Source organism: Vidua chalybeata, chromosome 3 (genome assembly GCF_026979565.1).
Source record: "Vidua chalybeata isolate OUT-0048 chromosome 3, bVidCha1 merged haplotype, whole genome shotgun sequence".
In the NCBI taxonomy this organism is placed as follows: domain Eukaryota; kingdom Metazoa; phylum Chordata; class Aves; order Passeriformes; family Viduidae; genus Vidua; species Vidua chalybeata.
This window is the reverse complement of record NC_071532.1, coordinates 109,686,763-109,714,355: the sequence shown is the minus strand read 5'-3', so window position 1 is coordinate 109,714,355 and position 27,593 is coordinate 109,686,763. Positions and strand designations below refer to the sequence as shown.

General features: G+C 40.5%; 1 protein-coding gene across 1 annotated transcript in view; it reads left to right on the top strand.

Annotated features, from left to right (window-relative positions):
• PKHD1 (PKHD1 ciliary IPT domain containing fibrocystin/polyductin) overlaps positions 1 to 27,593 on the top strand; it is a 238,092-nt gene that overhangs the window by 138,079 nt on the left and 72,420 nt on the right. Inside the window, exons 49-55 of the mRNA XM_053938363.1 lie at positions 3,598 to 3,663; positions 5,414 to 5,533; positions 12,806 to 12,943; positions 20,674 to 20,787; positions 21,425 to 21,512; positions 25,253 to 25,407; positions 27,237 to 27,389. Of these exons, the coding sequence (XP_053794338.1) occupies positions 3,598 to 3,663; positions 5,414 to 5,533; positions 12,806 to 12,943; positions 20,674 to 20,787; positions 21,425 to 21,512; positions 25,253 to 25,407; positions 27,237 to 27,389 (834 nt within the window). The remainder of the gene's footprint in view (positions 1 to 3,597; positions 3,664 to 5,413; positions 5,534 to 12,805; positions 12,944 to 20,673; positions 20,788 to 21,424; positions 21,513 to 25,252; positions 25,408 to 27,236; positions 27,390 to 27,593) is intronic.

Here is a 27,593-nt window from a genome sequence, read left to right as displayed (position 1 = left end):
AGATGTGGGCTGCTCAGTGACCTCCATGAAATCAAAGTCAGTTCTTTGCGAAGAGGTGCCCCTTGTAATCATAGAATCATAAAATTATTTACCTTGGAAAAGATCTTCAAGGTCACCAGGTCCAGCCTGTGACCCATCCCCACCTTGTCACCCAGACCAGAGCACTGAGTGCCACATCCAGTAATTTTTTTAACAGTTCCAGGCATGGTGACTCTACCAACTTCCTGGGCAGTCTGTAGCAACGCTTAACTACCCTTTCAGAATAGAAATTCTTCCAACATCCCCCCCTCCCAGTGCAGTTTGAGGCCATTTCCTCTTGTCCTCTTGCTAATTACCTAGGAGAAGAGACCAACATCCACCTGGCTACGACCTCAGTCCAGGGAGTTGCAGAGAGCAATAGGATCCTCCTTGGGATTCTCTTTCTCCAGGCTGAGACCCACCCCCCACCTCGCCCCATTCCCTCAGTTTCTCAATTTTTGTAATAGACACAAAGAGACAAAACAACTTTCTCCTGGTGGGTGAACTCCTGTCCTTCTGGCGTGGAAGCAGAGAAACCAGAGAGTGCAGCAGTTACAAAAATAACATGATGAAATGCCCTTATAATCCTGTCAGGGTTGATTTTTTGATTATGCCATGTCTGCAGGAGGAATTTCACACAAATGCCAATCTGCTGTAAGCAAGAATTTGTGTCCATCAACCCAAAGACTTATATACATATATATGTGCGTGTGTATGTGTGTGTATATATATATGAAAATAAAAAATAAAATTGTATCTATTTATTTATATGTATATAAAATGGATTTTACATCTCTTCTCCCTAATTCATTGTCCTCATTATATCACACTTCTGGGTATCTCCTGCAGAAGCTCCTCACAGGGGATGACCAAACACCCTCTCCTAGGTTCTCCAGTTTCTAGAGGTGTGTCTCACTGTGTTGTTGATTGTGCTGTCTAAAAAGTTTTGATTTTCTGGTGATGGATGTTAGCCCAATTGATGTTAAATAGCATGGAGCTGCTTGTTATTTGTAAGTCAGGCTATTGGAGCCATTTATCCTAGTTTCAGCCCTTCCTAATATCCACAGGCAAAATTCCGAGTCAGTGCAAAGCTGATAAAAGACTGAGTTTCTCCTCCTTCATGTTCACTCAAGGAGCCCTGAACCAGGAAAAGTTACCAGCAGTATCATCCAGAAGGCCTATATTTATGATCCACAGCCCAAACATCCAGGAGGAGCTGTAATAAGGCAGAAAATTGATGAGCCTTATAAAGGTTTTATACAACTAAACCCTGGAGCCTTATAACTACATTTAGCCAAGAGTCACCTTAATTCAATGTTTACTAATGATGTCCTTCATCTGTAGTGCCTGTATCTCTTCCTGTCCTGCAAAACCCAGTGATAACGTACTCAGCAGCAAAACAAAACCACCAAAAGGACTATGTCACTGTAGCCTTGATTAATCCCAAGGCCTTTATCTTTCATGATCAGTTTTTAGGAGTATTTGTGGGAAATGGCAACAAAACACTGCTGATTCACAACCGATGCACTTTACACCCCATCGATGTAAAAAATTGTACAAGTTACAAGGATGTGGAGAGTTCTGGGGAAAATTCTGTCCCTGACTCTTATGCTCATGTCTAGGGTATAAATAACTTATAATGGTTTGAATTGTCATGCTCTCTGGTGGGATGACACTTCAAATATGAGAAACTTTTATTATTGGCCTGACTCTGGACATGGCAATGATAAAACTCTGTAATTAATTAAATCTTAATGGTTCCTTTCTTTACCATATAAGGGGATTGAACCCCGTTATGAGGTCTATGCACCATATTGATCAAGTTTTATGTCCCCTCAGGATTTAATTAAAACAGCTTTTCTCTGAAAAATACAAACATCCTTAATTAGATTATTTCACTCTGGTGTCTGCAAAAATAAGTAAAAAAAACAACCAAAAACAAACAAACCCAACAAACCTCACAAAATATATTTAGGTGTAAAAGGATAGTGTCAGGGCTTGGTTGTCTTGTTTTTCCTAAGCCTGTTTTATCAGCTTTGGCAACTGTTTTGCCCTGTGCGAGAAGGAAAAGCACCATAACCATAAAAGTGCACACAGATGTATTGTCTGAAAGCCACAAGAGTTGTGTCAGAGGCTTTAAATTAGCAGTTTCATGTCATCTTTTTCTCCTCAAATGTTCACCTTGTGGCCACTCAATGCATGCTGCTGTTCAGTGTGAGTTCTGTGTGATGGTTTGGGGCAGATTGATTTGACTGATACATGGATCAGATCCCAGCTACTGTTGGGAGAGAAGGTGTCACTGAAGAACAGGGCTGAGGCACCTGATTACTAATTAATCAGACATGAGAAAAACCTCATGGAATCAGTTTCTATTTAATTATGGAAGCCTCATTTGGCATAGGAGCATATGCTGCTAACTCAATTGAGTGCTTTCAACTGACATCAAATAGTAATTATCAGAAAGAATCAAGTTTTTTGATTATTCATACTAATTTATTGAACACTTAAAATTAATGAACCTCAGTTATTTTAAATTTGCTCAGTTGCACTGGGAGAAAAGGAGAGAGGTAGGGAAGGATGGGTTTCACAATTTAAAAGTATAGAGACTTGTTTAAAGATAAAATAAGTAAATTACAATATGGCATGAAATCCCATCGGTGGGTTGATGCACACAGAGGAAAGTTCCAGGCATGTTCTGGAACTGAGGAAAGTTCTGACAATGGCTTCATTGATACAATTCTTCTACCCCCCAAAAAAATCTTCCAACAACACTTTAGGGTCACCATAAGGGGCTGGGCAGAGGACAGGAGATTTATTTGTTTGTCAGAGTGTTTCTATTTTAACCTACAGTTGTTCCAGTCTGGTGACTGAAAGGAAGTGCCTTTATATGCCACTGGAGATGAAGAGGAGGTGGGATTTTAGCTGGGTCTGAAGCAGCTTTCTCCTGCTCCTCTTTGATTTGCATTATTCTGGCCCTTCTCCTGCTGACAATACACGGGCACAAAGGTTACCACTGTGATAATTGCTGCTGACCCCTTTTCACAGCAGAGAACACAGGGTCCCTGTCTCCAGTCTATAAAGTCTGACTAATTAAAGCATCTCTTTCAGATACCAGATTTTGGGGGCAAAAAAAAAAAAAAAAAAATCAAAACTGAACTACAAAACAAAAGCTGTATTTCGCTGTTTGAGCCAGTTAATACATTATGCATTCAATGGTGTGATATCGCTTGTGTGAGAGGAACTGCTGTGGATTTATAGTGGGATAAATGAGATTCGAGTTCCAGCCCAGAATTTCTGATTGTTGAATGTTTTCTTTTTAGCTGTTTCTAATGAGTTGTCTTGAGACCTTCCGTATCAGTATGTAAATTAAAATGTGTTTGCTTAGTCCTTTCTCAATGCATTAAAAACAAAAAGGACAAAAAGTGCTTAGAAAACATGTATAGATCTCTTAAAGAAAATGTTTTTTGTGAGAAATGTATAATGTTGTCAGGAATTCATGTGTGGAAATTGATTTACTAATTTTTTTTGGTGTTAATTTGAAAGGCCTTGCTGTAACTCCCTAAAATTCTCTGTGTTCAGTCACAGGAGCTGACTTAATTCAGGTCACACTGAAAGAGAAGGAAAGAGTGGCTTTACCTACCCCAGGTATGTGACAGTCTGTGTCAGAAAACATTGGTCTGGGAGTCACACCATTTCTTTTTATGGCTTTTTCAGGGGTAAATTGCTATTTTTCACGTCAATATTTTGTACATCTATCAAGCCAACAGAGGCTCTTGGTATTCATTTAGGTGTTTCATTGAGCCCTATCTACCATTGCTCAAGATAAATGTGTGATTCCACAGTATAAAAAACTATAAACTTTCCCTGGGAAATACCACAGCAGATCAGAAAGGTCATGGAGAATGCCAGTCTATAGGGTATTTTAGTGCTCCATAGTCTGTTATTAGTGCTCAGTTTCATGTTGAATCAGACAGAAAAATATACCAGAGACAAGGGACACCTCCACATTTTGATATTTTTGGGTATTGTTGCCTAGAGAAGCTACCTGGAACAGGGGCTAGACAGTGTTAAAGGAATAAAGTAGGTATTTATTGAAAGGCCTTCAAAGGATACACCTTGGGCAGAATAAGAGCCTGGCTGTGGCTCCACCCAAGATGGACCCAACAGGGATGACAGGTCATGAGTTTTCACACTTTTATAACTTTTGGTCCATTTACATATTGGGGTTAATTGTCCAATTACAGCTGCAGGTTATGAAGTCCCATCTTCCCAGATTGTTTTCCTCAATTCGGTGTTGTTTACACTTTCTGGGCCTAAAGCTGCAATGGTGTCCTTGGTTCTTGGGCTGGAAAAGGATTGTTTTGTCTAACTGAACTGTGAGGAGAACTTGCTAACACTTGTATGAAGTTCAGAGTCACACACTAAGGCAGAACAGAATCTGGAAAATGTGAAAGCTAAAACTTAAGGCATCATATTAGCTGCCTTGCTATGTTGTGATTAACAGTAATCACTTATGTGGAAAAAGGGTGTAGAGACATTTTGCCAGGGTGTTTCTCCCAGAACAAACAAGTGATTGGAGAGACAGACCCAAACTTAAGGAACTCGACATGGGTTTAATTTCTGTGTTTCCCTGTGCTAACAACAGAAGTTTTTTGTACACCACAACATTACTGAGGTGGGTATAGCCCCCAAAACTTGGCATGTGCTTGCTCCCATATTTTCAATCCCCAAAGAAGCTTTCCTCAAGAAAAAAAAAATGCCAGAATTCCCTTTACAGTGGAAGGACAGAAGTAGGTGCTTGCAGAGGCCTCCAGAGGGAGGCCCTGCCTGCATTAGTCTAGGATTGACTAAACTTAGTGTGCAGGATTTTCCCTTGAAAGCTTCCTTTCCTCACCTTAAGGACAACAAACCTAGGGGGTATTCATTTATGTAGCCTGGCTAGTTAGCTCTCTAAAATACAAGTGCAAGTCAATCAGGTGCAATCAGGTGAACTCAGTTGCTTCCAATACTTTCCTAAGGCTCATGATTTTTCTTTTGGATTGACCTGAAAAAGGAAATTTTGGAGAAGGAGCAGGAGTTTCCATGTGTCTTGGTCAAGCTGTTTTTCCAAGGCAGGTCTTGGTCACCCCTTGGAATAGGAAAATTGCTTTTCTGGGTGTTAGCAAGCTTGTAAGAGTTGATCACTAATTATTTTAAATTTTTTGTACTTTGGGAAAGTATGGAAATTCCCATGTCCTGGGAATTCAATCCCCTCAATCAGTTTTCTTTAAACATGAAAAATAACAAAGAACAGTTAGCAGTGACAAAAGGAGGATGTTAATGTCACAGATGCTTGACTATCAAAGAAATAGCTACAGAAAATTATAATCCTGTCTTTATGTGTTCTGTTTTGTAGTTCCTTCTTGTGCTGTCTTGAAATGGTCACTCCCAGAGACATGGAATGGTGTGGGAAAAGGCTGGGGTGGATCCAATGGCAGCATCCCAGGCCCTGGGGAAGATGTCATCATCTTGCCAAGTACGTGAGGAAGGAAAGGTGTTTAATTTCTGTGGAGGTGCTGGGCTCTGCCTACATTTGGATTGATGTTTGTGTTCCAATATGGGTTCCTTGGCCCTGGTGGCCATTCCAGTGTGTGCAGGACCCCATTTGTTCCTTGTCACCCAGACTGCAATACAAAAATGTAGTTTTTGGAAGAGAATGATAATTCTTTTCCATTTTCACATACATATGAACACAAGCACTTATACTGACTTTCAAGCTGGAGTATGTACAGGGAACTTAATTCAGAAGAGAACTTGTAAGAACCACAGCTCACAAAATGCTCATCTCTTGCCCCATCTCTCTCTGTGTTTTGTGCAAGGATCATATTTTACATTTCTGCATAACCTTCCATTTTATTTTCTGTTGCAATTCCCACTTATCAATGGTAATTTCTCAAACCATTAGCCATGGATGCCTCCTAGATATTTTAGCTTAGGCCTGTATTTCAACTGAGTTACACCTAAATCCCTGCTCATCTTAGCAGGGATGCTAAGGATCCCTTAGGAGGGATCACTGCATGAAAACTGGATTTTAGTAAATTTATTAGGGAATTTGCAATAAAATCTGGAGAAAAGCTTGTGATAACCACTTTACATAAGAGCTGACCCTCCTTTTGTAGTTGGACTACATGAGGTCCTGAGTTCCTTTCCAGATGTAATTATTGAATGATCCAATGAATATTTTTTGAAATGTAACTGAAATATTCTAGAACATGATGTTGTCTCCTTATTTGTTTGAAACCAGTTAAGCCTCTCTACCTACCACAGCTCCACTTCTGGAAATGTAGAATGTGGATAACACTGCTTCATGTCTACTCCTCTCCCACTTGGTTTTGGTTTATGGCTTTTGTGGAAGGAAATGTTTGTGTTGGTATTTGGGCATGGGGCTTCAGTCATGGTTAGGGCTTCTCTGGCCTGTGTCATTGAAGATTTCATATATAAATATATACATACACAGATATATTTATATGAAGATAAACCCTAACCATGACTGAAATTCCATGCCCAAATACCAACACAAACATCTCCCACATATATACATCTATACACACACACATACACACACACACACACACACACACACACACACACACACACACATATATATATATATATATATATATAAGAAATTGAGGGTTACATTAAGAATTATGATCCACCTTCTATATATATTTAGTTTACTCTTCAATTTTATAGTAAATATAAAAAAAACCTAAAGCCTGTATTTTTAAAAATATTAATTTTCTTCATTTTTGGAGGAACTTACATTGAGCTAAAGAGTAGATAATGTTGGAGTTCAGGGAGAATTTCTTAATGGAAAGGGTGGTCAGGCATTGGCAGGGGCTGCCCAGGGAGATGGTGGAGTCCCCATCCTTGGAGGTGTCCAAAGAAGGTCTGGAGGTGGCACTCAATGTTCTGGGCAGGGTGACAAGGTGGGGATCAGTCACAGGTTAGACTCAATGGTCTTGGAGGTCTTTTCCAGCCTTAATGATTCTGTGATTCTGTGATGACCAGTTCACCAATATCAGCCCATTACTGCCATAAGACCAGAACATTGCAGTTTTCACCATCATGTGTCAGATGTAGATATGAATAGGCACAGAGGTAAATTTACATAGTGAATAACAAATTAATAAATAAATAGGTTTGGCTGAGGGTTTGGAGTTCTATTGTTTAGATCAGATCAGGAGAGTAGAAGATGAAGGATGAGTTTGTGATGCATGATGAATAAAACTCTTCTGTGTTTCCTGCAAAGGTGAGGAGCTGAAGCATATCTAGAGAAGGGCAATGATGCTGGGGAAGGGTCTGGATCACACTCTGAGACACTCAGTGTGGTTCTTGGGGCTGTTCTGTGCAGGGCCAGGAGCTGAACTCAGGGATTCTTGTGAGTCCTTTCCAACCCAGGTTATTCCATGATTCTGTGATTCTATAAAAAATCTCTTCACTCCCATTGCCAGAGTAAATGTATTTGTTGGTTGATGTGCAGAAATTTTTTCCTCTCCAGTGCCTTTCTGGAACCCTCCTTTGATTTTATCCTGAGAACACAAACATGAACACAAACACAAGCTGTCTATCACACCATCTATTTTGTTGCCTTTTCTGGTCATCCTCTCTCTATTTTATTTCTGCTCTCCCTCTTCAGTCCTGCTGGTTTGGAGACACTCACTGGTGTTGGAGTCAACAGAGTACAGGGTCTTAAATTAGAGTCATGGTCCTCACCAGGGTGATAAGGGAACTGGATTTGTTGCTCAAATAAATGCATTAAAAATTAAGTTAGGCAAGATGAATTTTCTGTCCATTTTGCATGCTTTGCTTTGCTGCCAAAAGCGTTTGAGTCTTCAGTTCAAAGAAAGCCAGCCCCTTGCTTGGATCCAAAATCTAAAATGAAATCAACAATTTTAAAATGTATGTTTAATTGTAGCATTTTATGTATGTTTCTCTTCCCTTTTCCACTGGCTTTTGCAGACCCTGCTTAACTCAGAATGACTCCAGAAGGCTTCAAAAAAGTGACAGTTTGTTCTCATGAGAACAAATATTCTACAAACCACCCAAACTTTGTGCTGCTATACACACCAAAAGAAGTTTTTATGATTCACTCCTGGCAAGATGCAGCCGTGTCTTACTCTTTGCCGTCTTTTGGTTACTTAAAATTCTCTTCTGGGAGCCATCGACAATGATTTTCTGGTTGAAAGCCAAGACATGAGCTTGCTTCTGGTATGCTGTGCATGACTAGCTTAGTCCTTTCAGCCCCCAAAGAACAGTTTTAGAGTCATAAAAGCAAATAATAGATCAGTTTTAGGGTCATAAAAGCAAATAGTAGACGCTTAGTACTAATTTCTAGTGTGAAGAAGTACAGGGAAAGACTTTGGTCAGACACTGTTGAAATCTTTGACTAAATGTGGGTTCCTAGAGTTCACTGGAGAACTGGGGCACTGTCTAAATTTAGCTATTGAAGGCTTCAATTTAAAGGCTTATTTAAAAAATAAGCAGAATTGCAACATTAGGGCTACCTCATGGGCTGATCTCAGGAAGGTTTGAAAAGGTAGAAAATGCCTCTATTAGCAAAATATACATATTAGAAACCAGGTTTTTGTGTTCTTGCTTGGTGTCTGCTTGACACCTGGAGATTTGGACAAGCTTGGAAATTGGGGTTGTGTACTAAGTTCTTTCTTTTTTTGTCCTGATTGACTTCACAGACTTAGTACAAGGATGACTTTCACTTGCAACAAAGGCGTGTTCCTCATGTAAAAGTGACTTTTTAGTGTTGGTGTGCTGCTACAATTCCCATCAGTATCTGTCTCCCCAGTGGATATGAGTATCTTCCAGCCTGATCTGGAAATCCTAAGCTCAGGTTGCCACAGCTTGTGCTGTTATCCCTGGAGGTTCATCCTCCAGAGCCACAGCCATCCCACAAGGACCTCTCACATGCATCAGGCTTCAGCAGGCACACCACCTTGGAAAATGAGCCAGAGGAGCTTAGTCATGCCATTCCAGCAGCCAGCAGAGGCATTAGCTTCCCAAAGCCCTGGGATTTTCAGGGCTTTGGTTTATGGCTTTTAGTGTGGCACACTCCTGATGCAGTGTGCTCTGGGTGGAAGGAGAATGTGTTATAATTCCAAGCAAAGGAATGCTGTTTTGAAGGGTATTGATATGATATCATGTAGCCTCTGGCAATTTCTATCTTCCTTTTTTTTTTTTTTTTTTCCCTCTCCAGTGGTGGAATTCACTCTGTTCTTCATTTTCTGATTTTGATTTTCTTTGAAGTTTTTCTGTTTGAAGAGATGAATGCTGGAGTACTGTATCCCATATAATAGCTCCTCTGTTGTGCCTGATTTCCATTCAATTGCATGCTATGGTGTTTTATACAGCAATGTGGCTGATCAAAGGCATTTTGTGTCATTGCTGGAGTCATTAATGTCTTCTCAGTATTGTACATCTGAACATTAAGACTCTGGCATACCTGAGCTTTTTGTCTGAAGAAAGTGTATGTACAATGAAATATTGCTCTGTTCTCAAGCTCAAACTGTGGTGTGCTGAAAGTGGTTTCTTGCCTTTATATGAATATTTTCATGGTGGGAAAACAGCTCCAGTTTGTCTTTCTCTGAAGGTAAATCCTTTGAGCTCAGTGACCTAAAGTCTATTATTTTAACTGCTAAGTCATATCTCCCTCTACGAGGTAAATGAGTGTATTCTGTAAAGAAGTTGCCTTTGAATCTGTTTGCTTTCCTCCTCAAGTGTAGAAATACTTTTTTTCCTCCCTCAAAAGAGTGTTCTGTTGTTTCTGCGGAGCAACATTTCACCCTCTGAGGACTTCACACCCCAAGCATCACACCCCAGAGTGTTGTCCTTTTAAACTGAGGAAACTCTAGGTTTGCAGAGATATCTCTGAGTGGGGGAATTTCTCACTCCTCTGTTTCAAGGCTCACACACATGATGCCACATTTACAGAGCAGTCAGCATTTCCTTTATAAAACCATTTTTAGAAAGATGTGCAACTCAGCAAAAAAATCTCTGTTCTAGACTGAAATGTGACATATAAATGGCATGCCTGGGAGCGCTGCTTCTTTTCCTTGTAAAAATGTTTCAGCCTGTGTTTGATGAATATACTTATGGCCTTTGTCAACTGCAGCTTTTTGCCACATTCTTGAGCTGTGATTTCACAAACTAAATTCTCCTTCTGTCTGAGAGATACCATTTTAACAACATCTCCCCCTTATTCTCCTCTCTGTTTCATAACCTCATATCCTGAGCCTTCCTTCCACAGCTCTGCAGGGCATGGGACTGTACCTGTCCTGTAAAGAGATTATAGACAGGGGTCTCTTCATGCCTGTAAAAATATATTAAGTACTAGCACCGTAAGATTTAGGGGGGAAGAAAAAAGCACTTGCTCCTTAGTGACTTACTTCATTTGAATGCTGTGAAAATGTTGCATGCTTGAAGGATGTTTCAGCTCATGGATGCAGGGAATTTGTTTTGGAATGAGGGGTTCAGATTAACCATGGCTTACTGCTGTACTTGGTATAGTCCTTGAGAACAAATATCCAGGGCTTTCAGAGTGCTCATGGCCAGAGAGAAAGGATGAAAATACAGAGGGGAAAAGGAAGAGGTGGGATAATTGATTCACAAGGAATATGTAGGTAGGAGACAAACAAGTCTGTAAGAAGAGCCAGAACTCCAAGCTTGAAAAGAGAACCTGAAATAAAATTTTCTTTTCCCTGGAGGTTGTGAAATTAGAGAGTTGCAAAACCAAGGAGTAAAAAACTAGAAAATGCTACTGTTAAGGACAGCCTACTAATATTTTCCTTCAGTCCACTTCTGAGTGTACTTCATTAAGGTTTTCACAGAATCATATTGATTATGTTTCCTGCAAACAGGGCTTGGAAATTTTGTTAAACCTATGTGCTAAATAGTTTGAGCCAGTCCCTGATTACATGATTTTTGGCAAGGACTGTGCTACCCATTTTATGGTCGTTTGTGTTCTCATCCACAGCAGTTGCCAATGTCCACTGACAACAGTGAAACTGTTAAGTAGCAGAACCGCTTCCCAAGACACTTCATGGTTCTTATATTCCACACAAAACTGGTTTCAAGTGTCCCATTCTCACCCCTCTGTCAAAACGCACCGCAAAAATATGCGTTCCTTAATCTTTCCTGTTTTCTCCATCTATGCCTTGCAATAAAGGCTTATGAGAACAATGAGAGTCACAGAAGACCTCTGTGTAGGGTAGGGCTGTCATTATGTTGAAGATTTTTTTCCCCTGCAATCTGTTCCTATGAAAGCCTTTATTAGATCATATTACTGAGCCCCTTGTTAGGGAAACACCTTGCTTTTCCTTCTTCCAGGAGCACCCACTGACTGAGAGATGCGCCATACTGTTACTCTTGTCAATAATGAAAGGGGATGGAAACCACAGTTTCAGGGCCTGAGCTGTTTTCCAGTGCAATCAACTGAGAAGTTCTTAGTGACATCCAAGAGCATTAGACTGGCCCTGGGGGTGGAATTCACCTCTGTGTAGCGGGCTGCCTCTAAATGATCCACCATTTACATCCTTGCTCATGTCCTACTTGGAACACTTAAGAGGCATTTTAAAGGCTCCCAGGCTGCAGACTTGCAGCTTTAGGAAGCAGCAGTGATGTTGTCATTGTGCTCAAGCCACAAAAGTTTCCACTCTGTTCTGAAATATAAAAAATATCTCCCTTGCTTTCTCCTTATGGATCTGAGGGAATGGTGCTTTGCCTTGGTCATTGCTAACTGATTTTTAGAGGGGAATATAATTGCAGAATGGAACTCATGGTGGACCTGGTGATGACCTCAGAGCTCTTTTGCAACCTTAACAATTCTGTGATGCTATGAGCTCTGGCTTCCTGCAGGTTATGTTTGTGTAAGCAAAGCTTTCCTCTTGGATGGTGAGGAAGAGGTGAGTTTTCATACACTAAACCTAACTCAGAGCAAAGCCAAGATGAAAAGAGGGAAAAGTGGTAACAGAAAGTCAGTGTTCATGCTGTGTGGCTGCAGTTTGTCACCCTGCTCACTATTGTGGACAAGGTGGGGACTTGCAGTCGCTTTGTACCATGATGCACCTTGGTGATACTGATGGATATTTTTCCATTTCCATCAATCTTAGAATCCCATAAGGGTTTGTACTTGAAAGGACCTTAAAGCTCATATTGTTCCAACCTTCTGCCATGGTCCACTAGACCAGGCTGCTCCAAGCCTTGTCCAGCCTGGCCTCGACTGCTTCCAGGGATGAGGCATTTTGTCATTCTTGTTCTCTTCAAAAGAACTCTCTTGTCCTCTTCAGTTCCATAAAGCAAAAATGGGAAAGATGGGGAGAGACTATTTGCAAGGGTCTGGAGTGACAGAACAAGGACAATGGCTTCAAACTGAAAAAGAGTAGGTTTACATTAGATATTAGGAAGAAATTTTTCCCTGAGGGGGTGGTGAGGCCCTGGCACAGGTTGTCCAGAGAAGCTGTCACTGCATCCCTGGAAATGTCCAAGGCCAGGTTGGACAGGGCTTAGAGAAACGTGGGACAGTGGAAGGGTTCCTTTCCTATGGCAGGAGGTTGGAACAAGAAGATGTTTAAGGTCCCTTCCAACCCAGGCCATTCCATGATTCTATGAAAACCAATCTGAATAACATAAAACTCAAGTCAAGCTGACGTTCTTCACCAGCTTGCCACACTTTTTGGCAAGTGGTGTTGTCAGGCTGCCATTGACCTAAACAACCCTCTCCTTTGTTTCCCAGACAGGACCATCCTGGTGGATGTGGTTCTTCCCCCTCTGAGAGGACTCTACATCCTGGGGACCCTCGAGTTCCCCAGCAACTCCAGCAACGTCCTGAGCGCAGCCTGTGTCGTTGTGCTGGGGGGTGTGCTGAGAGTGGGTGAGTGAACAGCTGATCTTTGGCATGCCTGGGGTTTATTTCTGCTCTCGATAGGAAAAAAACTGTGGAGAACTACGAGTGTCACCATAAACAAGCTGTCCAACCTGATGCCCCGTGGCTATCTGGATATCTGCAGTTTGGACACCCAGGATCCATGTGAAGCACGATAATTATCCACTGAGCTAATTACCTATTCCTTTAATGGCAATGTGTTACAAATACTGCAATCTGCACCTCACTCCTGGTTTCACTGGGGCAGAGATTTTATCTGATATGTGTAAAAGCCCTCCCTACTTCCTGTGGGGCTGCTTTATGAGACAGTAATTCCTCAGGGCAGGATCTGCCCTAGTGTTCAGGCAATGCCTGGTGCCTATGGGCATTAATAGGACACTTTTTGTGACACAGAAATATTTAAAGCCAACATAAACAGAGTCATGAAGAATTCCCTGAATGCCTGGAAATCCTGCTGTGGTGTGAAACAGCTGGATTCAGCACACTTGTTCTTCTCATCCCTCAGTATAGATGAGCACCAGGACCACAGGAAGGTACCACCTTGCCCCTACTTCCAGCTGTTTCACAATCCCCAAAGTCACCGGGGCTGTTCCACATTATTTACAACAGTCAGGATCAGTGTTTTTCCACTCTGAAGTAATTACTCACATAATTCCCTTTAAATATCAAGGTTTCTAAAGCTAGGCATTATATTTACTTACAGGAATCCTTAGGATGCTGGGATCAAATTGTTGATCATTGCTTGACCTTTCTCAAGATTGGTTTCATGAACTTTAAAAAGAGAATTTGTTTGTGTAATCACCTCCTGAGGAAGTCTGCTTCAATATTTGTTTGTTGTTAATCTCAAGGGACTGTTTAGTTAATATAGTACTGGCCAAAAAAGTTATTTTGCTGTATTGTGTTTTTCTTTGGAAAAAGAGGTTGGAAAGCTTAATCTGGGAGGTTAAAAAATATATATACTTAAAAGAGTGTCAGTCATTTCTTACTTAGACTCCTTTGCACTTTAAATATGGTTTCATATTGGTTTTAAGAAAAAGCATGTGTTCATTGCTAAACACTTATTAAAAAAACATTGAGGCACTTCGCTGCACAAACTCCCCTCCAGCACATCTGTGAGCAGTAATGATATTAAAAGCCAGACAGGTATTTGCAGCTGTTGAGTCACAGTCCAGCCTCTCCTGGAGAGCTGTCCTTTTTTCAGCTGTGAGATGATGGGTGGGTAGAGACTCTGCAAGTTTCCCACATCTCATACTGGCTTCTCTGCCGGCATGTAGAGCTGGGAGTGCCGGTTTTTTCCTCCCTTCCCCTTTCCCTTCCCATGTGTTCGAGGCCTTACGGTAACGTCTTGGAGCCCATCTGTCCAATCCTGCCTGTTCCATGCCTGAAGGAAGGGTTTTGAAGCCCATCTGTCCGACTCCACCACACCCTAAAGAAATCCTGACACAAAACAGATAATGAGACAGTTTAGTAAACAGATTTAATAGATGTGGACATCAGCGTTCAGCACTGCCTGAGCAGGATCTCAGGCTGGCATCACGTGAGCCAAATCCCCAGGTCCTGCCTGTTGTATAATTTCTCCATGTCCTGTTTTCAGTGTAGCAATCTATAGCCACATGCTGTTCCTTCTAATTCCATGGCCTGGGACAAAGACTTTCTGGTAAAGCTGGAGTATTTTGTCCCCTTAAACTGCTAGAGAACAATGATCAGTTTAGAAATTCATCTTATCTGGTTTTGGTGTCCTCCAGATCACTTGACTTCTTCTCTGCAGAGACAAAACAAAGTCAGAAGGTTAAATCATGACCATAAATGCATAGGAACTAAATGATGATGGGAAATATGTAACAGAGGGAAAAAAAATCAGTGTAAAATTGGAATTTATCAACCATAACAAGAACCTAATTAATTTTATTGAAACAATAATTTACAGGTAAACTGGGATGAGAAAATAGTGATGGTTGGGAAATCAGAATTTTTGGAGCACCATTGACTGTGCAGGGTCAATAATCACTTTTCTCTTTAATGTACAATCACAATCCCTGTGAATTATGATCCCTGGAAGATGTGAGATAATTTAAGATCCACAAAGAACTCTGTCAGAACCCTTGGAAAACCCAAAGGAAAATGTGTGGATCTGCCCCCACAGGAATTTCTCTGAGTGCTCCTAGACCTTCAATGTTGTTGGATCCAGGGAAAATTTCTGATTATTTCTACTTTCATAGTCCTACCTCTGAGATAAGGAATTTATCTCTTTCACTTTATCCTTCAAAGTGTTTTATTTTATGATGATGTTTGCAGTAGAATTTTAGTTACACCATTTATTTCTATTTCTCTGCAATGTGATCCTGTAAAAATTGGCTATTTTCCCAGCTTATAAAAGGAGAGTTTGAGGTTCAGAGAGAAAGCAAAGTGCTAAATATCATTAGCACATCTGTGTCAAAACAAAACAAGAAATTGAGTTCAACATCTCACAGTTGTTTTTCCATTCTCAGCTAAGATGATTCTGTCCATTTTAACCCACAAGCATTAAAACTCAGACGATACGTGCAGAAAGTGCCCTGTTCCACTGCTGAGCAAAGCCCTCAGCTCCCAATAAACCTGAAGAAAATGCTGAGGTTCACTTGGCACACATTGATCCATTGGACTTCTCCTGAACTAAACTGCACTCAGCTGCTCTTTTCTGGCAGGCTGCTTTTGCTTTTTATAGTAGAGCCCGCCAAGTAATTATCTAGATAGGATTTCTCTTTTTAGTTTCAACTTGTCACATTCTTTCCTTCACATATCTCCTGATGGCTGCTTGTCAGTCATGTCACTCATTGGAGGCAAGAAGCCTAAGGTCATCATTAGCTCATGGCTTGATTGTCTGGAGAGGGAACCCCAGACAATTCTAATGCCCCTTATCTTGCTTGTGGTAAGAGCTCTAATGCATTTATTCCCCCTCTTTTCCGGGAAGAAACCCCATACTGATTCGTCAAAGGTTAAGCCAGTGTATTTCATTAAATGGCCATGTGTTAGCAGTAAATAAAGAACAGTAATTAGAGCACCAGTGAGTTTCACCAATGTACTATCTTTTCCAATTTCTCCAGCACCTCTGTTGTGTGGGTCCCATCTTTGGCTGTGGGCTGAGTCCCACCCTGCACACATCATCCCTGCACACATCATCCCTGCACACACATCCCTGCCCAACTTGTATGAAGAAGGGATTCTGTTGGTGTAACAGGATGTATTTTCATTCCAGACCACAGAAAAAAGTGGTTTGAAAAGATCATTGGACTATTTGTTTTCCCTTCGATGAGCCCCTCAGCCTCTGTCTGTTTGACTTTTACCCCTCCAAGCCATTCAGTTTCTTTTAACTGATTGCACCATGTAGGGAAAGGATTTGGTTCACATGTTCAAGACACCCAAATTTAGGTGTAATGTGGACATCAGCACATGAGCTGCTGTTCCAGTAGAGGTCTATCCAATATAACCAGTGAAGCCCCTGCAGTGAGACTGGTTGATAAAGGTATCTAGAGAAAATCTACATTACAAAAGACCTTTTAAAAAACCATTAAAAACTCTACATAAAAAACCTGAATGCAGGTATATGATTCTCCCCAGAAATATGGTTCAGTTGCCTAATTATAAGGATTTTCTATCGTTCTGGGCATCCTCAGGTGTCTCCCCCTGCCTGCAACTTCTGCTTAAAAGTCCCACTCTTCAGTCATTTATCCCTGTCTTGTATCTGCCATCCAAGAGAGGATTTGGAGGGCACTGGGACTCTCAGATCCCATCCTATGTGTCTCACCACTTATTCCTCATTCACTCCCCACTTCTGGCTGTTGGTTCCTATTCCACAGCTATGGAGATGTGGAGCTGAGGACTTCTGAAATCTTCTGTACATTTGGCAGAAAGAGACAGCCAAGTGATGTCTCCTTGTTTGGCTGCTTTCCAGAGTGCAGCCTGAACACCTGAAGGAAGCCCCAGAAGAGAGCCAACAGTAGGTGCTGTCCAGCTGTGTATTGACCATGAATAAAAGCTCCTCAGACTTTCTGGTGAAAGTATGGCACAGTTTTCAAAATAGCTGGGTACTTGGAGTCCAAGAAGTTTTGGATTCAGGAAACAGAGATAGAGAAGGTTATCCCAGCAAGATACTCAGTTAAGTCTGTTTGCCAGGTGAAAGGAGGAGATCTTATCTCAGAGATTTTGTTGCTTTTATATACAACAGCTGTTGCAGAGTGTTATGTTGTGAAAAAAAGAGAAGGCTAGAAGGGAGGAAACACCCACCATCCTAGGAAAGATTTGAATGGGTTTTGCTATGGAACAAAACCCTAAACAATACAGCAAAAATTTGTCAGGAGGAACATCTGGAACAGAACTGAAATATGAAAACAATGGAAAATGCTTTTAAAACTCAACAAACTATATCCAGACCACAGTCCAGAATAATGAAAATCTGGGTAGAAAAAACACGTCTCTATTTCTGTTCTCCTGTTTATTCCCTCCTTTATTTCTCGCGGTAGGTTTTCTCCTCTCTAGGGGTTAGACCTGATGGAGGATTATGAACCAGCAGAAACCATTGTGCTAACAGATCTGTGTTACAATCTCAACATTTGCATCTGACACTTCTTCAGGACAGTGTGTATCATTGGTGAATTTATTAACACATCAGGTTGTTTAACACAGAATTATCATAAATGATTGGGGCTTTTTGCACTGTGTAGTGCAATTGGAAGAACACATGTTTGAGGGAGTCCTGCCTCTGTCTTTAGTGCCTTCTGACCTTTTCTGCACATCTCACCAGACATTTCCATCTTTTCGTAATTTCCAGTTTGCAAGTATCCTTTTTTTCCTGGTTTTCTGCCAGCAGCATGTTAATATTTCACTTTATGATCAATCAGGTTGCTCATCAAATTGCCAGGGCTTCCAGCTGGAGTAGGAGCATGAAAGGGGATCCATTTCCACTCATCTCATGCAGGATGGGGAATTGGGCAGTTTGGTGTGGTCTTGTGTGGGATTTGCTCACCACAGAAAAGTGGGACAAAAAATCGGAAGTTTTCACAACCAAAGTCCAAAGATGGACACTTAAAGCCCAGATCTTTCACTTATGTGTTGCAGAATTTATGATTCCTGTTGTTTGTGGCAAGTTGCTGTATCCAACAAAATTACACAAGAGCTGTGATTTCATTGCTAGTTACTTCATAAGGTTCTGAAATTTACCCAGCTCCTGTGACTTGTGTGAATCAACTATTTTGGAGTCCCCTTATGAGTAAGCTGAAGTAGCTGCTGCTTCCATATCTTCATTTTCATGGGCCATTCTGCTGGAATCTATTTATACTTAGCCAAAATGTGTATCTGAGACCTTACTCAGCTTTTCCCTTTGTTTTTCATTCTTCTCCATTCATTCCCAGAGAGATTCTTACCTTTTTAAGACCTCTTGCCTTATTATGTTCAATATTAGAGAATCACAGAATGGATAAAGTTGGAATGGTTCACTGAAGGTCATCTAATCCAACCACCTTGCTCAAGCAGGGTCCCGTAGAGTATTCACTTTTTTCCTAATTCTTCACTTCTAAATTCTTGCTGACTTTCCTAGAGTATCCTTGTAATTGTTCTCTCCAGTTGTATCAGTTTATCTGCTTACTTTCAGTATCTTCACACAAGTTTGGGTCCCCAATAAAACATTGAATGCCACAGGATTTGCAGGACCAGCCCTGGTTGAATCCATGTCCCCATTCCAGTGACTCAGGCTGTAAATTAGTGTGCGCCACGTTCCTGCTGTACTCGTGTAGTTTGTTAATCACAAAGTTTTGTGCTACTAAGCCAAGTGCCTTGGAGAAGCCAATTATACGATATCAAAGCTATTATCTTTATCAACTAGACCTGTAATCTCATTAGGAGATGATAACAAGGAAGGTTCACAGGACCTTTTTTTCTATAAAAGCAGGTTGATTGGCATTAATTATATCATCCACCTTTAATGATTTATTAATTGTATTCAGAGTTGGACATTCCACTTTTATTTATTTTTCCCCCAGAATCAGTGTCAAGTTGACAGTCCTGTAATTACCTGGGGCTCTTACTTTTATCTTTGTTTGAAATATTGGCACAATATTAGCTTTCTTCAAGGACTCTCAGACACCATGAGTGATCCCAAAATTATTGAAGATTCCACCTTAATAGTCCAACGGATTTCCTGTAAAACTCTCTGCTAGCACTTGCATTCAAGTTACTGAAATCCATTGATTTAAACCCATGGAACTATTGATGGCAATAAGCAAGTATTAAGCCTGTTTTTCTTCCAAATATTCTTAAAAGAAGCAGAATTTTTCTACTGATTGATGACTACTATGTTCTTTTGTGTCATTTTCCAATTAGAGTTTCCAGCCACTGGAGAATTTCTGTGAATATAATCTTCCCTTTTTAATTTTATTTTATTTTCCGTTATAGTTTTATTATGACCTTTGTTTCTCACTCTGACTGTATTTTTTATTTGTGTGGTTTTGGCTTTTTTTTAATAAGGGAAACATTTCTTAATATGTTGTGCTTTTTTTGGACTAAAATTTATGATTTTTAGCTAAATGTAGATGTAAATCTTTTAAGGGAGGGAGAACTTCCAGTTCATCCTATAGAATCCCCATTTCCAATCATTTGTACATGATTGTTAAGTCTGGAAACCTACTTAAAAATTGTTTTAAAACTGAACTGAGAATTGGATATATGAGATGGTTTTAACTGACTTAACTATAATAGTAAATGCTTTGTAACCAGGAGCAAAAAACATGAGAAATTGTGAAAGTATATTTGGAAACAACCTAATTTCTGCTTTTCCTCTGATCAAAACACAGTTATGGGAGTTTAAAAAAGGAAATCCAACCTGGTTTGGGTCTATGATGGACACTGAAAAATAATTCCCTCCATGTCCCCAGAGAACATACGTGCTCACAGGTGTGAGATATATTAAATGGGGAACATGCAAGTCTTATACTGTTTGCCTTTTACCCATTGAAAAGGTGTACAGAGAATTTAAATATCCTCAGTTATCAGTCAGGTGCTGGTGGGGAAAAATTAATTGTTTTATTGATTTCACATAAATAAAAAAAGGCTCTTAAAGCAAAGTGTTTCTTTAGGATACAAAATCAGCTCTCTTTTCCAAACTAGTAATTTTTAAATATTAAAAGAACATGACAGGCCAGCTAATTTTGTACAGATACGTATATATATTTTAGTTCTACATCTGCTGCAGTTTTCTGTTGCATAATTGATTTTATCTCTAATTTTAAAGGAATGCTGAACTCCTTTACTGGACTCTGCATACATTTCTCCAGGGCAAAAACTGTCCTACTTTTTCCTCCTTAATATCTGTTTAGTGCTGGGCCATTTTCCTCTGAAACTGTAAACTACCCTTGGTGAAAGAAATGAAGGCAAAGTTGGAATACAGTTTGCTGTGCAGACTTATCACCATTGCACACATCAAAACTTCTTGGGCACTTTCTTTTTCCCTGCTTTTTATTCCTCAGTCTTTCTAGTTTTCCCATCCTTGCTGTATGATTATCCTGCTACTGGTGAAGGAGCAAAAAGGAAAAAACTGGTTGAGTATGGAAATATTAATTCAGCCATTTAGGTATTTCTTTAAAATCAGATTCACACATATTCTCCCCCTAGTTTCCCTTCCATTTTCAGTGTCACAGAAGCCATGGTACTTTTGTGGTGGGTTTGATGCTGTCTTGTCTTTATTGCAGGTTCTTTGCAACATCCCCTAGAAAGGGATTTAAAGCTGCTGTTCCTTCTTCGGGCTTCTGAAGGGATTTACTGTGATCGCCTGGAGGATATAAATGTCCAACCAGGGAGTATTGGTATGAAACATGAATTCCACTTGTCACAGGAAACTAATTTTTGGTAATATCCAAATCTACCATCAATCTGTTGAGACTACTACTATGTTGTGCAAATAAACCTCAAACAAAGGTACACATATTTTAGAGCTAACATTTAATATTCTGGGACATATCATATCTGTGAAAAGCTTCTGTATTTTGGATTTGTCCTCTGGTTTTGGATCCCTTTTCCAGGGGGGCGGAGCGAAAGTTCATTGTCCAGAAAGATTAATAATAGCTGCATAATTTTTTGTACCCTTCATTCCTGGAGTTTTACCTAATTTGTTTACTTAGATAATTTTTTTCTTTAAATGGTAGATATCATTGTCTGCAATTCCTTCAATTCTAATTTGTGTCAATGAGACTTCTGTGGTAAAATCCCCTCTCTTGCCTGTACATGCGATGGTCATTTTACTTTATTGAGGACTTATTGCTCCTTCACTTTGTATTTTGAGTGAACGTTTTGTGCTGTTCTTACACTTCTCATAAAATATAGAACCACACTTTAATAAATATAAAGATTTCCATATATTTAGTTATTGCTTCAGTTCTTCTCAAACCTCTTTTTCTTTAACATTTGAAATCCTCCTTCTGTTATTTCTTTTTTTTTCCCCAGGAGTTTATGGACAGGTGCAAATTTATAGTGCTTATCCTAAGATGCCTTGGACACATCTGGGAACTAATGTTGCTCCTGGCAATGAAAGGTGGTATTTTGGCCAAATATGCTTTCAAATATTAAATTTTGGCTCCTGTTGCTATGACTTGTATTTAATATTCCTATGAGTTGCATTATTCTTTCCCTTTGTGATGGGCTCTGTTTGAATTCTGTCTAGATAGAAAAAAACAATCTAGGTAACAGAAAATTGCACCATGATGGGGATGAATCAAGCTGATCCTTCCTTCCTTCCTTCCTTCCTTCCTTCCTTCCTTCCTTCCTTCCTTCCTTCCTTCCTTCCTTCCTTCCTTCCTTCCTTCCTTCCTTCCTTCCTTCCTTCCTTCCTTCCTTCCTTCCTTCCTTCCTTCCTTCCTTCCTTCCTTCCTTCCTTCCTTCCTTCCTTCCTTCCTTCCTTCCTTCCTTCCTTCCTTCCTTCCTTCCTTCCTTCCTTCCTTCCTTCCTTCCTTCCTTCCTTCCTTCCTTCCTTCCTTCCTTCCTTCCTTCCTTCCTTCCTTCCTTCCTTCCTTCCTTCCTTCCTTCCTTCCTTCCTTCCTTCCTTCCTTCCTTCCTTCCTTCCTTCCTTCCTTCCTTCCTTCCTTCCTTCCTTCCTTCCTTCCTTCCTTCCTTCCTTCCTTCCTTCCTTCCTTCCTTCCTTCCTTCCTTCCTTCCTTCCTTCCTTCCTTCCTTCCTTCCTTCCTTCCTTCCTTCCTTCCTTCCTTCCTTCCTTCCTTCCTTCCTTCCTTCCTTCCTTCCTTCCTTCCTTCCTTCCTTCCTTCCTTCCTTCCTTCCTTCCTTCCTTCCTTCCTTCCTTCCTTCCTTCCTTCCTTCCTTCCTTCCTTCCTTCCTTCCTTCCTTCCTTCCTTCCTTCCTTCCTTCCTTCCTTCCTTCCTTCCTTCCTTCCTTCCTTCCTTCCTTCCTTCCTTCCTTCCTTCCTTCCTTCCTTCCTTCCTTCCTTCCTTCCTTCCTTCCTTCCTTCCTTCCTTCCTTCCTTCCTTCCTTCCTGAAGTCCTTCCTTCCTGAAGTCCTTCCTTCCTGAAGTCCTTCCTTCCTTCCTGAAGTCCTTCCTTCCTGAAGTCCTTCCTTCCTGAAGTCCTTCCTTCCTGAAGTCCTTCCTTCCTGAAGTCCTTCCTGAAGTCCTTCCTGAAGTCCTTCCTTCCTTCCTGAAGTCCTTCCTTCCTTCCTGAAGTCCTTCCTGAAGTCCTTCCTGAAGTCCTTCCTGAAGTCCTTCCTGAAGTCCTTCCTGAAGTCCTTCCTGAAGTCCTTCCTTCCTTCCTTCCTGAAGTCCTTCCTTCCTTCCTTCCTTCCTTCCTGAAGTCCTTCCTTCCTGAAGTCCTTCCTTCCTGAAGTCCTTCCTGAAGTCCTTCCTGAAGTCCTTCCTGAAGTCCTTCCTGAAGTCCTTCCTTCCTTCCTGAAGTCCTTCCTGAAGTCCTTCCTGAAGTCCTTCCTGAAGTCCTTCCTGAAGTCCTTCCTGAAGTCCTGAAGTCCTGAAGTCCTTCCTGAAGACCTTCCTGAAGTCCTTCCTGAAGTCCTTCCTGAAGTCCTCCCTCCCTCCCTCCCTCCCTTCCTGAAGTCCTTCCTGAAGTCCGTCCTTCCTTCCTTCCTTCCTTCCTTCCTTCCTTCCTTCCTTCCTGAAGTCCTTCCTTCCTTCCTGAAGTCCTTCCTTCCTTCCTTCCTTCCTTCCTTCCTGAAGTCCTTCGTGAAGTCCTTCCTGAAGTCCTTCCTTCCTGAAGTCCTTCCTGAAGTCCTTCCTGAAGTCCTTCCTGAAGTCCTTCCTTCCTTCCTGAAGTCCTTCCTTCCTTCCTTCCTTCCTGAAGTCCTTCCTTCCTGAAGTCCTTCCTTCCTGAAGTCCTTCCTGAAGTCCTTCCTGAAGTCCTTCCTTCCTTCCAAACTTCCTTCCAAGAGTGTGAGCATTTAGGGAAATGATTGTCATGCTGAGCAGTGGAAGAACAAAGACCTCACCAGCAGGGCTCATCTATTGTGATCTCTCTCAGAGTTGTGTGTTCAGTGTAGATTAATTGTTTAGGAATTGCTGTGTAGCTGATTCTGATCCAAACTCTGCAACTTTAGAATTACCCTCTTGAAATTCTTCTCCTTCCCTGACTGAGTTGGGAGATCAGAGTAAGCAGATTCTGATTGAAGCAGGCCAGTTAAACACTTGGATGAAATGGATCCAGGCTAGATCTGGGTTGCTGCCCAGATATTTTATGTGAAATATCATGAGGTGTTTGGACTTAATGCATGCACATTAAATACAGCACAAAGAGTTGTTTCAGTTGTTAAAAGAAAGGAAAAAAAAAACAAAACCAAAACAATGCCCTATTTTTCATTAAAAATCTACCAATAGCCAGCTAAGAGTTAATGTGGTTGAATACAGGAAATAGGTAAAGCAGTGCTGGAATATGAAAGCTGAAGAAAAATGAAAGATGAAGGAGGTGGATTTTATTGAAAGAGAGGAGCTGCTCTATATCCTTTTCCAGTATGAATCAGCTCATCAGTTCAAAAAGGACTTTCCTGCCATTTCAGAAGATATGCAGTGATTCCTCAAAAAAAAAAGTAAAAAAAAGTAAAAAAAAAAAAAAAAAAGGTAATACATTGTTGGTGGATTTCTCCACTGAATATTCACAGGTATTGTATACTGTAAGCGCTCATCTGGAACCTTCTCATCTTTGAAAAATATTGGGGAAAGAGACTCTGGAAAAACTTAAAACATCCCTTTAGGAATCTCTCTCATTACTTCTGTCACTCTAGACTGAATGTGAGGCATTGTCTGAACTCACTCAGTGCCCTTTTTCCTCAATAATTCCCTGAGGGGTTTCGATCATCACCTGGCCAGCAGCAGTCACCCTGTAACAGGACATGTTAATAGAGATGAATACTGATCATTATGCATTTTGCTGTCACTAAACACTTTTATTTTCCTTACGTGAAGCTAAAAATCCCCTGAACTACTGAAACAACTTTGACTGTAAAAGGGGTCTTCAGTTCAAGATTGAAACAAATAAATGCAGGACTTTGTGCAATGTTCAATGGCCAGCAGAGTTTTAAGTGCTGGTGACCAGAGGGTGTTCAGCTACCAAGGGCAGGATTCAGGTTCCTAAACAGGTGGTTTTGGCCCATTTGAGGTGTCTTTGGGCTCATATGAGATGCTTTTGGGGCCCCTTCATGGCTTGCACATTTATCTCTAGGAATGCCTCAGGAACCACTCCTGTCACATCTGCCAGCTGATGCTTTAGATACCCTGGGATATCTCAGATAGCAAGAGGTGCTCTTGTTAGGGAATCAAATCCTGCTCAAAGTGCCCCATTCAGAGAACTGAATTGCTTTTCACCCACTACTGACTGCACCAACAAGCTCTAGTGGAAGCTTAGATATCAAGTGCAGACAGCTGCACGACCCTGCACATGGTTGTTGTCTAAATCCAAAGCTGACTTTCAGCTCTGTAGAATATTTCTGACCCCAAAAATGGTCTGATATGTCTTTTGGAGTCAACTTGTGCTCTGAAATGCCGTACTGGAACTGTATATGTTGTTAATCAATGGTGTGAAGTAGATGCTTCAGGATTAATTTCCTCCCACATATTTCAGACATCTGTTTTTTGCAGAAAGCTCTAAAGGGGCTTTTCCTACAGCATAGCCTGTGGACTTTTTTTTTTTTTTTTTTTTTTTTTTTTTTTTTTTTTTTTTTTTTTTTTTCCAGATCTCCCTGAGCAAAACTGTTCATTTTTAATGAAATTTGTGAGCCTAACTCTCGTAAGTGTAATGACATTTAGTTTATATCATGGTGTTACAGGATTTTTGTGGAGGATGAAGTAGATTGGGATCAAGGTGGGGATATTGTGATCACCTCTTCCTCCTATGAAGCCCACCAAGCTGAAGTAGTTACACTTGAAGAAGTCCATGGTCATAATATAAGAATTCATGAACATCTTCTGCACAGGCACATTGGTAAGGATTTTTTCTTTCCTTTTTTTGAGAGTTTTCTTCTGAAGTATTGACTTTCCATTTCATATCTCAACAGAATCAATTCTACTTCCTTGTGGTGTCTTCATTTCTTTCTCCATATACTTTTTTAGCTTGGTAATTCTAACATGAATTTCTGTGAATAGAATCAATTCAGTGCTGAATTGTTTGGGAAAACTTTCTGGTGTTTCAAGTTGAGCTGGTTCACAGAGAGAGAAAGTAATTTTTCCTTTTTTAGAGGAAAAAAGAAATGTAGGATTTTAGGCCCTTTGCACAATTTCTACGGTATGTCAAAAACCTGGAAAATAATTAAACCTCACCCTCTCTTCAAATTTCAAAATAATTATATTCATAAAGTTTAAAATACAAAATTTTATCAATTCCATGGCATGAAAAGAATGTATTTATAAACTATTATCTAAATAAGCATAAAATCTGCACATATCTATTTTCTGTGTAGATTGCATGAGATCTATATTTTGTGGAAAAAGGGATGCAGTGTTAATAATTATTTACTTTTATTTCAGCCTATAAAGTAAATTTATTACTATGTATTTAACAAAAGCAAAAGGGTTATATTAATAGGTCAAATTCTGAACCTTCAAACCGAGGATTTTTCTTATGCACATCAATACTTTTTAAATTTGATTTTCATTCCAGCCAGTAGGCACAGAAATGAGTGTAATGGATAAAAAGATCCAGAGATATCATATTTTAAATGGCGAATGTTTAAATGTCTGAGCCAGTAATCAAAGCTTCACTTGGAACTGATCTCTGTTCTTCAGTTATCCACAGAGTTAATCAATAGGTGCTTCCATGGCACAGTTTTTTATGACAGTTGCATTTTTCAAACAAAATGTGCAGTTCAAGGCATAGAACATCTAGACTTTATTTCCAGTAGTTTATGCATTTTAGGCCTTTCTTTTTAGCTGATGTAGATATAATAAATTTATCATGAGGGGAAATTACTGCTTACCCCCTGAGTAATGCAGCAGTTGTTAGATACAGCTGGAAAAAAAAATCACTGATAGAACAATTAAGGGGCAAATACTGAGTTTCACCTTGGAAAATGTAGATACTTGCAGTAAATGTTCACACATGAGACAGTCACTCTCGGCTCCCTTGATAATTAAAGCAGAAAAATACATACAATACATACTTCTCACTTGTGTTTTATCTGCCCCTAAAGCAGGTATATAAAATACACAATAAATTGCACTTGAGATTTGCCTGTTGCTCTCCATCATGCATAAAAACCAGTCTAACTAAATCACATCTGCATGTGTCTAAAGTCACCTGAGATTAATCCAAGCTAGACAGCTGCATAAACTTGAGCAAAAAAGTCTCCTTCAGAAAAGCATTGAAAAAAGTGTTTTAAAATCCTTTTAGAAAACACATGCAAGCAAGACTGTGTAGCAAAGAGGGTTTTGGCATTGACATTAGTCTGATCCTGAGGAAAATTCATGGAGATCAACTCTGCAGTGTGCTGAAGAGTAACTCCAGCCCGCAGAGCTTGGAAAAAATGAAGTGTGAACCTGTTCATTGCCTTGGCACCTGCACACCGCAGGGGAAAGGTTTAGCACCTTCTTGTTCTAAAAACGAGATATCCTGGTAAAATATAAGCGCACAGTGAATATTTGATGGGCAGGTGGCCTTTCTGGTTTTGTGTCGATGCACGCAGATTGTGCTGGGGGTGAAACACACCTGAATGTCAGTGCAGATTCTGCAGAGGAGCTGTCAGGATTTATGTCCCTCAAAGTAGGCTAATAGGTATGATAGACACTTATCACATTTGCTTTCTTGAAACTCCCCAGGGCATCCCCATGACACAGAAGACGGCAGAAGCATCCCTTTGGCCGCGGAGGTTGGGCTCCTCACACGGAACGTGCAGATCCAGTCAGATGTGGCTTGTGCTGGGAGGATGCTGGTGGGACACTTCACAGACTCCAGTGGGATGGAGTTTGAAGGTAGCTGAGATTCACCTGTCCTCATCAAGCACACCGGTTTTGCCCAAGAAAGAGGTGCAGCAACATGTGTATCCATTCACATGTGCTATGAAAGTCAGAACAAACTTACTGTCAGCAAGTATGAAACATGAGCACCACTAAAAATTCATAAATAGGGAAGATATTTTAGGAGGGGCTGCTCTGTGTTTTGTAAGGTTTTACTAC